The 18,180-nt window shown below is 40.3% G+C and overlaps 1 protein-coding gene across 4 annotated transcripts in view; it reads left to right on the plus strand.

The window, feature by feature from the left end:
- EGFR (epidermal growth factor receptor) overlaps positions 1-18,180 on the plus strand; it is a 218,716-nt gene that overhangs the window by 179,099 nt on the left and 21,437 nt on the right. For all 4 annotated transcript variants that reach the window (XM_067550361.1, XM_067550363.1, XM_067550362.1 and 1 more), the window contains 5 exons: positions 2,918-2,953; positions 4,774-4,915; positions 6,564-6,686; positions 8,038-8,136; positions 15,076-15,261. In XM_067550361.1, coding sequence (XP_067406462.1) covers positions 2,918-2,953; positions 4,774-4,915; positions 6,564-6,686; positions 8,038-8,136; positions 15,076-15,261 — 586 coding nt within the window. The remainder of the gene's footprint in view (positions 1-2,917; positions 2,954-4,773; positions 4,916-6,563; positions 6,687-8,037; positions 8,137-15,075; positions 15,262-18,180) is intronic.

Genomic DNA, 18,180 nt, shown 5'->3' on the forward strand with positions numbered 1-18,180 from the left:
CATTGCATTTGTGGGACATAGTTTCCTGTCATTTAGAAGACTAATGAAAAAGAAAGGACAGAGGAAAGGTCTTTTAAGGCTTTACAAAAGCCCAGTGGTTTCCCATTTAATTCATGACTGTGAGGTAACCTGTTCTGTTACATTCTGAGTCTCCTCTGAAAGGCAATCTGTCATAACAATCTGGCTATATTACATCAAATTAGAAATGGTGGGTTGAGGAGAAAGTTGTTAAAATCTTGATGGAACTGGGAAATAAATAGCTGTGTCTGCACCAAGACAATTTATATTTATGCAGACAGATGAAAAATTGAGTTTCGGATAGCACCAGGATACATTCGTTTCAGGGACTGTGCTCAGCACTAATTTTATAGTAAGTGGATAGCAGAGAGATATTTCAGAGTACAACTGCCATTAGGTTCAGGCTAATAAATATCTAAGATCCCCAGACAGTTTATAATACAAGGTCACATTTCTCATTTTAGTTTCTGTAAGGAGTAGAGGAAAAATAATTCAAGAATGGAAAAAGTGATATTTTAGATTCCATAATACATAGGTTACTTCTGTTAGGTGTCATCGTAATTCCACATTAAAAAAAGATGGTTATATTTAGACTGGGGTGGATATTTATTATGTGCTGTTCTTCTCCTTTGATTTGTGAAATGAATCAGAAAATCACAGGGGATTTGAAAAGCACAATCAGATCCATCATTTTCCTCCCCAAACATCTTTTAACTTGATCTTGGTGGCCTTCGTATTGATGGATTTGTATGGAGAACCAGACTAAAGGCCACAGATGAAAATCTAAGCCCCTTTTTCAGCCTCTAGTTTCTAATCTAAGAAATGACTTTTTGGCTTTGACTATGGGCATTAGGGAGCGTCTCCTTTGTTCAGAATAATACAGTCTGCACCCGGCAACTTCTTTTGAGATGAAAACCATTTGGAGGGCTGTTCAGAATGACATGAGCATGGAAATTGGAAGTTTGTAAAAGAAATGCTCTTCAGAAGATTATGCTGGTGGCCTGAAATAATAGGATTTATTTGCACGGCTACATCGGAAGAGGGGGTGTGATGCACCTTTTCACTTAAATGTTCATTTAGAGAGGTGTTAGAGAGTGGTGGGGACTAGAGCTTGCATCCTAGGCAAATGTTTTGTCAACTGACCTAAAGGAGAAGCTCTGTGAATCTCATGCATGTTCTCCACATGCACAGATATCCCCTCAATCCTGCTCCACGCACACAGAGTTGTTATGTTTAGTTATACAACTGAACAAAGAAAACCATAACCAGATGAAGCACACTGGCAAGGGACACACAGGCTTCAGGAACCAGTATGCAAAATAGTTGAAGTGTGTGCTGGACACCAAGATGCAAATTCTTACATGGGAGCTCAATTCACTCACCAGACCTTTCATACTCTGGGCCCTGCTGCACTGCGTTGGCACTGAAAACACAAGGAAAGATCAGAAAAACCTAAATAGCCTCAAGAAAATGAGCAGTAGCCTCCCTCCACCAAAGGCTTAGAATAATTTATGGAATAAATTCTCCATCTCCACCTGCCATTTTAAAATGGCTCTTTCTCCTCTTTCCTACTAAGGAAATTCAGATCTGCACTCTTGACCCTGGCTTACTCCTTATCTCCTGCTTGACCTCCCCTGTGTCTGCTTTGAAATGATGTATTTTCTGTAAGAGAGGGAGGCAGAAGCCCCAGACTGGACTCGACTCTTCTCCTTGCTCGGCTCCGTTTTTCATAATTGATGCAAGTGTTCCTGCTGTCCTGTCCTGTCCTGTCCTGGGTGGATACCACAAAGACCACAGTTCCCAGGAGGGACACACATCTTACTGCTCAGGAGTTGTTCTTGGAATGTTTTTGGCATCTCATGCTCTGGCGCTTCCAGTTGTAACGTGACACACACATGATCACTGTATTTTCATCGTCAAATTGTAGCTACAGTGTGCAGTGTACACTGCATACCAAAGTGAATTTAAGGCACCAGAAAGTGGTGTGTATTTAAACTGATACGCGGGATGAAATGACTGATTCATGGAAGGATTCCACATACTACTGTGCCCTGGCATATACGCTCTATCATAAATCTACTAAATGTCAATAATGCCAGATATTAGAGCTTCAATAAAATATACCCTGGATTCTTACAAGAATAGTGCACCCAGTGGTAGAATAGTGCAACCAAACACCAATCACTGATGAGATGTCTGCTAGTTATGTTTTCCATATAACTAGAAGACCTGTGGACTGAAGTCCTTTACTGATCCATGAAACACGTACTGCATAGCATGGTAAGCAGCAGTTCAGGCTTTTCCTCATAGACGCATGCCTTGTATGAAGGATCACCCCTAGTCAGAGGTTAGTTCGGTCTCCAGACATATTCAGTCCTTTGCCTCCCCATTAACAAAAGGGTCAACCCGTCACCGTGAACACTTGCCCGCTCAGAGCAAGATCACTAACTCCTTTCACACAGGCCACCAAACAGCTGTCTCTTTGTGATCAGTTGTTTTGTGCACCCCCAGGATATGGATGATCAAGTCAGCTCTTTTGAAGTTGTTGAATAAGGCAGCGCTTGTAGAGACTTCAGAGGTATTGGAAAACATGAGTTGAAGATTCACGATGCATTCAAATACTGTGCATATATGCCTTGCCTGTATTCTTTCTTGTTCATAGATCAGCATTCATTAGTTGTCCTTTCAACTGAATATATTGTACACCATAGCCTGGGAACCTTCATTCTGCAGCAAAGCTGTCAAAATAATACTTCCAAAAAGGTTTTAATTATTAATCAGAATGTTAATATTCAGACAGCTTTTAAAAAGGTCAGTTGTGAATGACAATACAGTTACTCCAGAGTATGAGAGAGTATGTGCTAGCACTAATATATACTTGTAATTATTGTTTTTACAGGTGCAAAGGACCAGGTCTTGAAGGCTGTCCATTAGGGTAATTATTGCATTCCTTGTCATTCATGATATAGTTGGCCTTCCCCTGGCTGCGCCTGCCCAGGTGCCCTGAGCCCCACTCCCATACTGGTCTGCAGTGCCATTCCACACAGGGGAATCTCCTCCACCCCCAGGATTGGGACAGAGCCTGGGGGCTCTGGTTTCTAACAGGGCTCTCTCCTTCCTTCTCCCCTCCCCGGCTCCTGCTCTGCAATGGTGTGTAGCTGTCTCCTCTCCTTCCCCCCTGTCACTCATCCCCTAGATGAACAGGCAGAGGGACAAACCTTGGGACAGATTCTGTGTGGGAGGCCAGAGGGGGAAGATCTCCTAGGAGGGGGCAGGGAGGTGTTATCCCACCTCTTGGCTCAAGCAGAGGCGGCTTCCTCGCTGCCATCCAGGCTGGAGCAGGTGAGAGGAGCAGGGGACTACCTGTGGCTTGGGGCTCTGGGTGTCCTGGCTCCCATTTGCCATCGGGCTGCGGAAGGCAGCATATCCTGGGGAGGGAGCAGGGTTGTGGAGCCACAGGTCCTGGAACTAGGGGTGCTGCCACAGTCCCTGGCTTGAAGTGGTTTCTATCATGCACAGGGTTGACAGTTTTGGTTCAATGGCTCTCTCAGCCCCTGCACCATACAAATCGCTCCAGCACCCCTGCGTGCAGCCATGTGCAGCCCCTGACAGCTGGCCTGAGTGCACAGCGGTGGTGGCAGCAGGAGGAGCAGCTGGAGCGGGGAGCAAGGCTCCGCAGCCCTGCCCCTCCCAAACCCCCCACGGCCAGGCAGGCATGGCAGCTCCCCTCCCTCGCATTAGACCCTAGCAGTTGCGCCGCACCCAGGGGAGCCAAAGGAGCTGCCGCTGCACTTGCTGAGGCGAATTAACATCCTCTTGACCACGGCGCCCTGGGCAGTCCCTCATGTCACCCACCCATAAGGCCGGCCCTGTATGGAACTCCTGTTACTGTCAGTGGGGAGAGCCGTACATTTGAAGGGCATAGTTTCTGAGGTGAGATCCTTTGTGAGGATCTGGGACAGAATTCTGTCCTTATTTTGTATTGAAATGACTCTTTTAAAGTCCCCAAGACAGACAGACCATGTAAACCACCATCCAGTGTGGGGCTTATTGTACAGGACCTCTTCAAAACTCTTTTAAACCTGTCTGAGTGGATACAATGATATACAGAGAGTGAAAGTAATGGTTCCCAGATCCCAGATTAGCGTGAGAAATACATGAGTTTGGCTAATTAAGACTGAAGCACACTTTATGGCTTTGATAACTTTTAAAATCCTGAACAATAAAAGGCTGGAGGAAAGGAATCAAGAGGTTAAATACCTCCCGTAGACTAGGTCAAAAATTTTCTAATGAAGCTTTTTCATTGAAGAATGGTCTTTTTAATAAAAAAAATTCATGCAAAAACTGTTGACTTTTTCAAAAATTCTCATTTTTTCACAACGTTTACTCTAAATTTTTATTGAAAATGTTTTTGACTCCCTGTTTTCAGTGAATAAAAATGTTAAAAAATGGTTTCTCTAATGGTTTAATGAAAGCATTTGGAAAAAAATAAAAATTGTTTCAAACCTGCAACTGAAACCATTTTGAAGCTTTAGGAAAAAACAACCAGCTTTGCATAAAGAGCCACCAACACTGAATGAAAAAACTTACAATATTGACACCCACGTTACTTGAACATAGGCAGACCAAAATGAAACTGAAGCCGGAAGCTATAGATTGACCACATTTCTAATATGGAATGCTGTATTAAAAATAGACTGTTGGTTATTTCTTATACCAAAACAGACTTCTTTCCCCATCTATTTTGTCCTCTAGCTCCAAAATCCCATCCATTGCAGCTGGTATTGTTGGAAGTATCCTTTGTTTGGTTGTGATAGCCTTGGGCATAGGACTTTTCATGCGCAGACGCCACATTGTTAGAAAGCGTACATTGCGCAGGCTGCTTCAGGAAAGGGAGGTAAGTGTTCTAAACAATTTCTAAATATATTGACTAACTTTATTGGTGTGCTACAGTATCTCAGAAAGAGCTGTTTTATTGGGTGAAAGTACAGGGGCTCTGACCTCCGCCTAGCACGGAAATAAAGTACAATATTACCTGCTTTTTGGTTTAACAGGACTTTTTCTGGATAACATGTTATCTGCAGTTCTACTCTGAAAAGTGATTGTGTAAATATGACACCATATTTAGAGCCCTGCAAATCTGCGGATATCCACTTTATACCACAGATATCTGTATCTGCAGATATGGATATCTGCAGACCATTTTTGCGGAACACGGATGAATGTGGATCTAAATTTTATATCTAAAGCACTGCAAATCTGCAGATATTCAGGGATCATTTTTGCGGATTGTGGATACAAATTTTGTGTCTGCTCAGGGCTCTAGCCATATTACTTAATCTCAGATCTGACTCTGTGGATAAAAATTGCAGTAACCCATAGGTGAGTTAGGTGCCTATTTTCCACTGAAAGTTATTGGGTATTAGGCTTCTGAGTCTCTTAGGTGCTTTTAAAATTTTTACCCTGTATTGTCTGGTTGTCTGACACTAGTGACAAAAATAAGGGGGTTTTGTCTGTTTTACTACTCATTACACCTGTTAGTGGCGCAGAGCCAACACAGCTCTCGGACACTAAGCTGGATTCTGTTCTGGTGCACACATCCTCAACAAAATTTTATGGACTGAGCCAACGCTACCATCAGTTGCCCCTGTTCCACTTAAGTCTTTTTCTGGAGTACCACTGCTCACTAAACTTGAATTAAACAATAGTGAAAAACTATTGACTACAGTATGTTCAGTGCAGAGAGTGATAACCTGAGAGCTTACTCATACCAACCACTTCACATGGACAGCAATGTCATCCTGAAAATAGAAATCTCCACTTAAAGCCATTGCAAAGCAATCTGTTCACCATGCTGGATGAGAACTGGGCTTTCATGCTTCTTTTACTAAACTTTATACACTATATGGTCTAGACTTCATATGGTTTATAGAATTATCCTCTGGGTAATTTACATGCACCAAAATGCATTATCCAGGATCAAAACAAATTAGGTATGACTCATCCCTTTCTCGTTCCAATCCAGTTTTAATAAGCTACTAGCAAATTGTATTCACAGTTCTATTGAAGGCCCTGCTTCCCTCACTAGTTTTTGCAAAGTTAATTGATAAAAGTCCTGAAGCTCTTTTAGAATATATGGTAATTAAACTGGTCAGCATTATGCACATGTTTTAAGGATTTAAATTTTACATCTTAAAATGAACAATAACCTCTCTCCACTGTCTTTTAAAATTTCAGTTGCCATGACAGATCACATTCTGCTCTCACTTATGCTATGTAAATCTTGAGTAAAAATTCCATGGATTCATTCTTGTCTCATTTACACAGATGTAAATCTGGAGGAACTCTACTGAAGTCATGAACTCTGAAGATACTCCAGATTTTCATTACTGTAAATCAGAACAAAATTTGCCCCATGTATTCTTCACAGGGGACAAAATTTGCATTATTAGAAACAGTTTTTGCTTAGTTTCAATAGTGTGTGCTCCTTGCTTTCCTCCTCTACAGTATATCTTTCTAAATTCCAATTTCTTTGTATACAATAGCTTGTTGAACCTCTAACACCCAGTGGTGAGGCGCCAAACCAAGCTCTTCTGAGGATTCTAAAGGAAACAGAAATTAAAAAGGTCAAAGTTCTAGGCTCTGGAGCTTTTGGTACTGTTTATAAGGTAAGACCACCGTGTTTTTCTCATGACACACACAAAGCCATCTAAATAGTGCATGCATAGGAAGTTGAAAACATAGTTTTTTTGTCTGATTTTTTTCAAATCATCTTTAGCTTGGACCCGGTAAGGTAAGTGTGTGAAATCTGTAGGTGTGTCTGAGAAAGAGAGACAGCATGAGAAGTTTTGCATAAGATGTTATGAGAGCCATACAGCTGAATATAGAGCCGATGTGTCTATTTAAAAAGTACCACTGCTAGAAATGCTGTCTTAGGGATGTTAAAATGTTAAGAAGAGAAATCCGAGTATGGCCAACTCAGTCTACTGTGCTAAGCAGAATTTTTGTCTTTTGCATCTTTTTTTATATTTGGATCACTTTCATTGGGTCAAAAGAACTACACAGAGTTACAGAAAAGCAACTGGATCTTTTCTGTTGTATTGTTGTTGTGCAAAATGATTCCCCCATCTACCCTCTCCCCACATACACCCATTATTCCTCCTCCTCTAAAGCGTATCTCTCTAAAAGACTTCTCAATGAGGAAACTTCAGGGTTGTTTTACATCATTTGGTACAGAAATGTAAAATATAAATTTACTTATCAAATTTAAGTTTAGACACTTGTGGGAAGATTTTCAAATGTGCCTAAGAAATTTAGGAGCAGAAGTCCCATTGTTTTTCAATAGCCCTTGTGCTCTTAAGTCCTTTGTGTGCTTTTGAAGATCTCCCTTTTGACCCCAAACACTCCTCTGCCTAAATGACCTTCTAATGCTATAGATGGTCAAAAAGAAACCATTCTGACATGAATTTACTTCTCATAATATGTATTAAGGACTAGATTATTGTATAACCCTTGGAACAGGCTGCCTGAAATCTAGTTTCACGTGAGAAAATCCTGATTCCCATCATCCAGCAGCTTATAAATCAGAAGTGACACAATAATCAATGTAGTAAAAATGAGTTCGGCAAAGACTAATAATGTCCAAATATGTCCAAGTTACATGTACACTTGCCATGTTTTTAGCACTAATTAGATGTATGTACACACATTGCTGTTTGTGCATCTTCTGGGCTCTTTGCACACGTGACTCAAGGTAACTGCACTTGCATGCATTTGAAAATCAGGCCCAAGAGATTGAGACAGAGGCCGTTCTATTAACAGGATTCAATTCAACCCTCCAGAGAGAAGGGACTGCTATATTCCTTCTTTGTTCAGCCTCCCCTAGTTATTGCCTGGAATATTTCAGTCTGGTCTGAAAACACCGTACACATTACTGTAAAAACGTGCATGTGCAATTATCTTAATGATAGTGAATCATCGGAATAAAGGACCTAGCTAACCTTTCTTCTTATTTTATAGGGGCTCTGGATTCCGGAAGGAGAGAAGGTTAAAATTCCTGTTGCGATTAAGGAATTAAGGGAGGCTACATCCCCAAAAGCCAACAAGGAAATACTTGATGTGAGCTTTTATCTTTATTTTGTATTATTAAAGCCTTGCTGATGGTAGTCTTAATGTTTGTGTTTTGGTTGGGAGGAAAAATGAGAGAGAGAGAGAGAGAGAGAGATGGTGTCCCCTAAAAACATGTAGCATTGATGACATTTGTTTTGCATTTATATCAGGTGCACAAGGCAGCTTTAGCCTTTGAGGGACTGATTGTCATATTCAAGGTTTCAGATTGCCAGATTTAGTAACCTGTGGGGGGGAGACCAAGATAGCGATATATAAATATTTGAAGGATGTATACATGTAGCAAAAAATAAGTAAAGAAAGGAAAGTTAAAGAACCTTCTAACCCTGCTCCCATTGAAGTCAATGGAGGGGGAGAGGTTCCCGTTGACTTTAGTGGGAGCAGAGTTAGACCAAAAGCTGAACATTTTTTTGAAAATCCTACCTGGTCATGGTACAAGCAACAATTAAATGAAATTTTAAAAAGGCAAATTCAGATTGATTATCCACAGAACCATTCGAACAGTGATATCTGGTAGACAATGCAAAAATCTCCCAAGAGAAAGTGTGGAAGCCCAGTCACTTGTGATGTTTGAAATAAGAGTGGACAAAGATAATACTGTGACACAATCTCTCCGGCTGCTCTCCCAACTCCTCAGGGCTTTAAAGCCATTACAGGATCTAGCCCTAAGCAATGTTAAACCATTTTATTAGCAGCAGAATAGTTTTTGGCATTTTAAAATGGAATGAAAATGACAGTATTTTAGGTTGATAATTCCATTCTGAGCCTGCTGTGTGTCCTCTGAAAAACAGTGTGGTTTTGAGATACAGCAGTCACCATTAAAAGATCAACATCTGCTGACAGCTGCTGTGTCCTTAACCAGGCCAGCCAAACCCTCTCTTCTGTAGCCATTGAGCAGCTTTGCAGCCCCTCTGTATGGTTGATCTTTGGGCAATGTTACATTTCCTTTGTCTCCCACGGACCCCTTTCTGTATAGGTCATTTTTCTAACATGGTACACAGGGACCTTGATTTGGTGCCCAGGGATGTGTTAGAACAGTGAGATTAAGGAAGAGACTATCTCTTTGTTCTGTATTTGTACAGTGCATAGCACAGCGGGGTCCTGGTATGTGACTGGGGCTCCTACATGCTACGGTGATAAAAATTATAACAATAACAATAATCACTAATGCTCTTTGGAGCTTGACATTTCAGAGTGCTATAGGGTTAAATGTATAGTTACATAGGACTAAATTAAATGTAAAATATATATATATCTGTCTGGCTCATGTGCCATGGAATCTGAAAAATCATCTGGCCTTGTGAAACGATCCAAGAACCACAGAAGCCAGTTGGATTTCATTTTCTTTCTTGGATCTAGCCCATAATTAAAAAAGAGGGAAAATGAATTCAACTCTTAATGTGCTTGGACAGGACAGCCCCTCAGTGACTCACAGGTAGAGCTGGTCCATGTCTGGATCCCTTCCATACCCCAGAAACTATCTACGCCTGCCCAGAAGGAGAGGTACACTGAACTCAGTTTAGATCTGGTACAGAAAATCTCCCACATTGAGCAGGAGGAAACAGGGTGATAGACTGTGATTCTGGGTCACAGTCTGCCTCTTAGGGCTATTCCAGGGGCTGCACAACAATGTATAGCTTCTTGCTTGGGGATCATGGTATATATGTATTTTAGATATACAAATATGCATGCATATGCTGTAAATATCTGAGTGATAAAATATACATATATTTACAATGGATGAACTACAAACCCAGATCCTTGAGCTCAGGGAACAATCCAGTATGGAAGCAGCTCTGAACTTTGCTTTTTGAGTCTAACTAATATACACGCATTCACTCACTTTATTTCATCCAAAAAAAGTTATATTATAAGAACATGAAGATTGCAAAAATAAGCAAAAGTTAGAAAATGCCAGTATAATATTTTGCCTGTGTGTGTATGCATTATGGTGCAGTCTTTAATTACATCAATGATATGCAGGCCTGGTCTACACTGCTGCCGGCATTGATGGGAGGTATGCAAGCTACGTTCTGAAACTTGCATATCTCTCGTCAACTTACTAAAGTTCCCTTACCGCAGCATCTCCACTGCACTGCGTTGACAGGAGACGCCCACCAGTCAACACAGTGTTACTCTTTTCGGGACAGTGGATTTACTGAGTCAGCTGGAGAACACTTCCGGGATCGATTGTGTGGGTCTCCACTGCCTGTTCAATCGATCCCACTGCATCAATCCGTGGAGTTTGATGCAGCTCCGGCAGTGCAGACTTACCCTTTGACCTCAGTAGTTCAGGAGCCAAATTAGTAATCAACATTACCCAAAAGACCCACAGTAGTGTGAATGACGGGAAATATTTAGTTTTTTTTATATGTATATATATTCTTCTCACAGCAAATAAGTTAATAACTTAATGCAAGTTGATAACTTAATTGGTTAATAATCTAGTAAAAGCATCTGATTGGTTAATAACTTAGACTGGTTAATAATGAAATCACAGTGTTTTAATATCATGTGCTGCAAAGAGCCGCAGGAGACGCATTAGAGAGCCACTTGTGGCTCAAGAGCCACAGTGTGGTCTGAGTATCGCTGAGTTACATGATCACGTGCTATTTGCATGAGTCCTACTAAGCCCCTGTCCTGGAGCACGCTCTGTGGGACTGATGTGTGCTTATTCTGGTCAATGTATACATAGATTTGAGAGGCTGAGCGTGCTCACGGCAGCTAGACACTTCAGGGAATTTAGCTTCCAAACTCTTAATAAGTCTCTACGGAGCATGTGCGAACTGTGATGTCTCAGAAGTTTATAACTTGGCTAATCTGGGCAAATATTCATAGGAATGGCAAAAGGCATTGGCACCATGGCAACTCCCCTGCCAAATTTCAAAGTCCTGTCTCAAAACCATGGAGGTGCTAGATCTTCTCAATGAAATAGTTGCAACTGCAAGCATTTTTTTAGCATGGGCAAAACAGTATATTTTCCTTGCCCTCAGTCTCAGAAGTGACTGAACTATTTTAGCTGAAACTTTCATTACCAAGAACAACAGCAAAAATCAGTCTGAGGCTGACATCTGGCCTGGAAATTTTCAACCTAAATGGTTAATATTTGGTAAAATGATAAGCAACTGAAAACATGGTCTCACAGAGGGGAAGTATTGGGCAACCTTAGCTATGGACCACCTACAATAAACTTTTGAATCGTCATTTCATCCTAGAAAAACAACTTTTTCTTACACATATATTGTAGTGCATCGATATGGCACATCATATTATACTGTTGAAATACAAAAAAAAGGTGATTACTGTCAGGACCAACGTGTCAAACAAAAATCCCTGCTGATTTTAATTGTTTTACTAAAAGCTGGCTATGGGTTTACAAACATCATCCATGTATTTGCTGTCTGACAGGCAGACACAAACGAAGGATGCAACCATACTATCAACCCCCTGATGCCGGAAAACCTATGGCAAAAGGAAAACTCATTGATATTCCCCTCATGGAGTTTTCTCCAGAGGATTTGAGTGGGCAGGGTTTTCTCCATGTTCTAAACCAATTGAAGTAGTAGACAGTTTGACCCCTAAACTGAATGGAACTCAGGAAAAACACAAGCACTTAGACAATGTGCCTCCAAATTTGCTGTGAGACCCTCCTACTGCTTTTCCCACCTCCCTGAGGCACAATTGCATGACCCCCCCCCCCCCCCCCCCCCCCCCCCCCCACACACACACACACACACACACACAGACACACACTACAAGATGGCAACCCCCAGATCGCCTTAAAGGGCAGTTTCATAGCATAGAGGGGTTCTGTACAGAGGAAAGTTAATGCAGTTTTATCTTTCCTACAGATTTCCCTTCATGATGAGGATGGTGCAAGGCTACCCATTCTGAGCCCTGCACCTCCCTTTTCCCCCTTGCATGGGTCCCTCGACCCACAAAGGACTTTTTGCAAATTCTCAGGCAAGTGAGACAGAGGTCCTCCTCGCCTTTTTATGGCCAAAGATAGAGACACAGTGTAGGGAATAACATGGCCTTTGTGTCAGTGTGCCTCAGTGTACATGCATGCATGTGCATGCGCACATACGTGTATGTGTATTTTTAAACATCTATATCTCATGAATATGTGTCAATATTTTTAGCCCTTATTTAATAACAGAAATAAAAAGGACATTAAAAGGCTGATGTAAACAGTTATGGAGAGAGTAGTGCAAACTTGACAAAAGCTGCCTTGGACTTAATTATACTAAATTCATGTAGAGTGAAGGAAGGGTTAATTAATAAGCCAAAATTATTGCATCTGCTTTCAGCAGATCAAGCTATTCCCATGGCAGGACAGTAGATGTGTGGCATGTATGCTCTTCTGAGATATCAAAGTACTATTTTTTTTTTTAAACAAAGTTCAGATCTCTCCACGTGATCTTTATTTCTTTTTCTCATTGAAGTAGGACTCTTAGCAAGCGGCTCTTGCCATTTTTAGCACTGTTTACTTTTTAGATGACCTAGTTGGTGGAATTCATTCCACATTTCACAGGAAAAGAAAAGATACAAAGGAGATGGAAGCAGAGAGAGAGAGAAATAAACAGAACTTCAAAAAGATTGTACTCAACAACAATCTGCAAGGTCACTGATCCCTTGGAGACAGTGGCTAATTAATAAGAACCTTCTGTAAGAAGAATGGCTAGGTATTCAGCGTGTAAAACAGCATTTGTTCATATAATCCAGTTTATTCTCCAGCCACAACTCCAGTTGGCTTTATTAGGGCAGGACTAATTCAGGAGATTGTTACTGAATACCAAGCATAGTTGGAGTGGGTCAGAGTGTACCTCAGAGATTTCCAAGATAAATAATTGAAACAAAGACTTGCTTTAATTTAGTAAAATATTTAAAGAGACCTATGACTGCACAATGGTTCCATTATACTTTCTTCAAAGAGGCTATGGCCTATTTTACTTTGCAGTAACAGATTTAATAGGCAGTGTCAAATCCTGGAAGAACTCCATACTCTATGTGGCCCATACACCCACTCCACACATTCAGTTCCCAATTTCCCAGTCTTGAGGTCTGCTCCTTGTGGGCTGTGCAGCAGATGGGCAATGAGAATAGCTCTGTTTGCAGATTTTTCACTCAGCTAAAATTAATTCAATATGAATCTGAGTCTGAACAGGAAATAGTACAAGAAACAGACTTTCTTTATTGCTGTGGTTGTATGGTTTTTAAGCCCTTTGGGATAAACATAATTGAGCCTCTATTTATATGGAAACATCTTATAGAATGTGTGAGGTATTGAACCAAAAGATTCCTATATACATTACTCTAAAAACCTGTATAATTTAGTAGAGAATGACATGCTTTTCCTGTAATTTTTAAACCATGTAGAATCTAATTGGCAATTATATACTTGATCTAGAATTCTATAGATTAGTTTCAATATTTCATTTTAAGGCGATCATTCTTTATCCAGTTCTGTAGGAGTCCTCTGTAATCCTGCTGTCCAGGAACCCTTTGTAGAGGGCAGCCTGAGGGTGGGTTATGCATAAAACAAGAAACAGAGTTATCCCTCAAAGCTGACCACTCAACATCGCTATCTCAGTATCATGCAACGAATATCATGTGTCAATAACACACATCTTAGGCTGGCAATGTGAAATATAGTACAGTGGACAGAGGAAAATATGGCTTACTGATTTTAGATTTTTTTAATGTCATTGCTTAAATGTGTTTTTAACAATAGTCCACTGCCAGCTTCACAACTACGTGACATCTGTCAAAAGCCTGTTAGATGATGATTAAACTGCTATAAGATTGCATTTCTTAAGCTTTTCTAAAGAGCAGATCTTTTCCTACCTCCACCACAAAAGTGTCTTGACTTTGTTTGTTTGTTTTTCTTGCTTGCCCTGGGCTGCTATCCTAACACTGACCTGTCAAGGGATGATTAGTTGATGTCTGATGTTATTCCAGATGCTGATTTGAATGCTGACCTAAAAGTTCACTAGATGGAAAACTTCCCACTTAGTTATATATTAACTTTCAGTGTCATAAAAAGAATAACCAGAAGCAATAACCTGTAGATCAGGAGCAAAACCAAGTAAAAATAGCACCACTAAACATTAAACCTGATTTTTCCGATGAGCCTTCATATCTGAGGGCACAACTTTGTGCTTGCAGTTCATAGTGGATGTAAAAATGAGCTGGTAAAAAATGGAGGGCCCTATTTAAAGACCCAAAGATGCTCTGAGGACAGGAGTATGTGTGTGTGGGGTGGAACCCTATATTGGCAGTTAATAATTTAATGCCATAATTAGCCATCGCATGCACAAAACCTTGATAGTTATTTATTTATGGCATGGTCATGTAATGGATACAGTCGCTTACACATTTCTGAAAATCAGGCCCTAACGTTCTATCTGATTACAAGGCTGCTCTGACGGGAGGCTGATTTCATCCTGGCTCCCAACTGTATAAAAATGCATTATAAACACCTTCATTATATTGCTCGTGTTGCCTTAACATATAAAACAGCTTTACCAATCAGGGTAAATGGTTGCTTAAAATTTCAGAAATGGTTGCTTAAAATTAGGCTCCTAAATCTTCATTTAGGCTGCTTAACTGTGTTTTCTAATTTTCAAAAGTGCCAGGCACCTAGCAGTTCCCACTGAATTTGAAATTATTAAATCCTTTTAGTCTCCAATTTTTGTCTATGGAAGTTTGCACCCTGGTGCCATTTTAAATGATGTTTCAACATTCAGATTCAGGACCTCTCAGTGCAGCGGGAAACATGCATTAGCACATTGTACAACACACAACATTTTACAAAAAGGTTCAGTAAACAGGAAAGTGCCAAATTTTGGGGGTTTTTTGCCTCTTGCATCCTTATATTTCTATTATCCAGGAGGGCTGTTTCAGGATGTCTTTTCTTTTTCTGCCCAGGAAGCTTATGTGATGGCTAGCGTTGACAATCCCCATGTGTGCCGCCTGCTGGGAATCTGCCTTACTTCTACCGTCCAGCTTATCACACAGCTTATGCCTTACGGCTGCCTCCTTGACTACATCCGAGAGCACAAGGACAACATTGGCTCCCAGTACCTTCTCAACTGGTGTGTGCAGATTGCAAAGGTAAATTAATAGCAGCAAAATCCATGCAAAACTCTGATCATAAACAAACCCAAGAGATCTGAAAGTATGTAACGTAGCTGTCTCTCTAGGTCTTTGTATTACATCAATCCATATGGTAGAAAGGCATGTTATATTTGTTACTAAAGATAACACTTTGTGTTTGTTTAGTGCTTTAGATTTTCAAATCACTGTGCAAATATTAACTAATTCTCAGTCCATTTGTGCATGGCGCAGTGTTATCACCAATGTACAAGTGATGAAACTGTGGCACAGAGCAACTCAATGACTTGCCCAAAGGCAAGCAATGAATCAGTGGCAGAAATGGGACTAGAATGTGTCAGTTCTTGTCTGTCTGTCTGTCTTGTGCAATAACATGCTACTTCTCCAACAATCCATAAACGGTCACTCCGAAACGCTATTTCCGTGATGCTGCGTCCTGGGGCAAATCAAATACGCACACTCTTCTGCATTGGAGATTAATGCCCTAATTTTGTAGACTTCAGAAGACTGGTGATCAAATGCAGAGCCTTTCACTGCTAAAACGCCAGCGCATTCTGATGCTGGATGGTTGTGACAATCACTAGGTGATTGTGTGCAATGAGTTGGTGTACTTAGCCCAGTGCCAGTGGACATGTATCCATATAACAAAATCACTATCCCATTTGGCACAAATTGACACGTGCTTGCTGTCAGACTCAGCAAAGAGACAAAGAAGGAAAGATAGCATGGAGACTAAATGATACTCTTTAGCCCTTAGGAATAATCCTCCATATTAGCGCTGTGCCACTATTGCAAGGAAGCAGCGGGATAATTGCACTGCTCCTAACTATGCTCTCCCTTTTCTTTGTATAAACAGAGAAGTTCTTTCTCTGGAGCAGTCCATTGTACACCTCTCACAAGTGCGAGGTTACTTACAAATTTTAAATGTTCAGTGATCATAGCCATTTGCAAGGAGTCGCTGCCTCTGTAGTTTCAGTGTGTGCCTTGAAAAACTTAATTAGCTGCTTAATTAGCTTGGGAGGAACAAAAGAGATGTCTGTGGATAAAAATGGGAAGGACTGCCCAAATAAGTAGAAGGAAAAACAATAACATGGATATTCCCTGTGCTTACAAAGGAGAATACCAGTAGAATCAGTACTATCTCTCAAACCTGTAGAAGCTTGCATCTGCTGTGTTAATAGTTCATAGTGGGTCATTTACAGCAGTGACTGTATATTCGTGTATCCCTTTATTTATCCCTTTATCATGCCTCTGTATATTCTTAACCCAGTTATTCCAAAGAATGTTGAGAAAATAACTGGAGTTACAGTTAATATAAAATCTGTGCATAGTAGAGCAACTGAACATATCACAGTTTTATAAGCATGAACAAGGACTGCACAGAGCATGCAATGGATCACTAGAAATTAAACTAATGTTGTTTAGGAGAAAAATCATTTGCCAACAAGATTTATTGGCTCATTGATGGCATATGCTATGTCATGATCTTATAGTGAGTCCTGAGATGTTCTTTAAAGAGTGTTTTATCTTCATAAATTATTCTGTCCCATGTAATGCAGATTTATAGACCTGATTAAATAACTAAGTAAATAAAACTAAGCTACTGCAGCTCACTCAAAACAAGAAAATTTGAGGGGCAAAACAGGTCTTATCTTGAGGTAGGTCAGGGTAATTTTGTTGGAATCTAAGCCAGCATTTTCCTTTCTTTATTCAAATTTCTACAAAAGAAATAGAAAGATTTACCTTGGGAGGAAAATAGTGGTTGAAAGTCTAGAGTGAGGCAGAAGGGAGCAGATAGATGGAGTCATGGGAAGCACATAACCCTTCCATCCTCTTCTTCTAAATCCCTGTAGTACAGCAGTTGCTAGCTGTATCTATTATTAAGGTTTTAGAATAGTTTCTATTATAACTTCCCATTTACAGTCACTATGTGATGCATCCACCTTTTGGACTGACTGTTTCTATGTTTGGTTCAATTCCAAGGTGACTTTTTGGGAAAGCAAAATCCCTTTAGCCATTTTAAGGTGCAGGAGGATGAGTTATCTCGTTTTAAAATATCCTTGCAACATGGGTAATTGGGAGGAGGTTGGAGGGAAGGAGCTAAGAGGAGGAAGCAAGAGATGTAGTTTCTGTTCTTTGAGTGACACTAACAATCTCTAAGATGCTCTGGTCCCTGTGACCCTCTGATTGCACTATATTCATTTCTGTAATATCTATTTTTAAATTAACCAGAACATATTGCACACTTCTTATTAATACCTTGAGACCTTGTACACACACCAAGTTTACCTGGCTGTGGTTTGTTTTTGAAAAATGTGCTGGAGCCTTCAGCGATGTATCCACAAAACACACAGCTCCTTTTCCCTCTAAGATTTTTGTCATGTACTGTACATAACACGGTAAATAAACTTTATTCCATGTATCATGCAAACCACCCCGTTTCTAGTCTGTCTAATTTTAAACTGATTATGGCTTTTTCCTGATTTTTGCCACTTTAGGAGATTTTATTTCCTCACTACATTTCCCATCTTCTCCATCATTAATTTCTCAGGGGACAAAATTGGTCCTAAAATCGATCCTTGTGACACCTCATTAGTTACACTCTTCAATGCATCTGAACTGTTAACATTCACATTTGCTAGCTTCTGTTTGATTTTCATGCCAGTTCAGCCTCCAACTCAGAGCAACTCCCACCTTCACAGTTACTAACTGACTTTCTACTGTAGTCTTTTATGTGATTCTGTATTAAATGCTCTTCATAAAATCTACATAAATGACAGTGGCTTTCTCCTATCAATACATTCTTTGTAACTATTTTCACAAATCTTGTCCAATTTTTAGACTTGATCCGCTTCTTTAAAAACCCATTTTGGTTTTTTTTTTCTGTAAATCATAGCAAATCAGTTAATCTCTGTTCAC

The sequence above is a fragment of the Emydura macquarii genome, unplaced genomic scaffold, assembly GCF_026122565.2.
Source record: "Emydura macquarii macquarii isolate MOO-44397 ecotype Brisbane River unplaced genomic scaffold, CSIRO-AGI_Emac_v2 contig_1263, whole genome shotgun sequence".
Lineage (NCBI taxonomy): Eukaryota > Metazoa > Chordata > Testudines > Chelidae > Emydura > Emydura macquarii.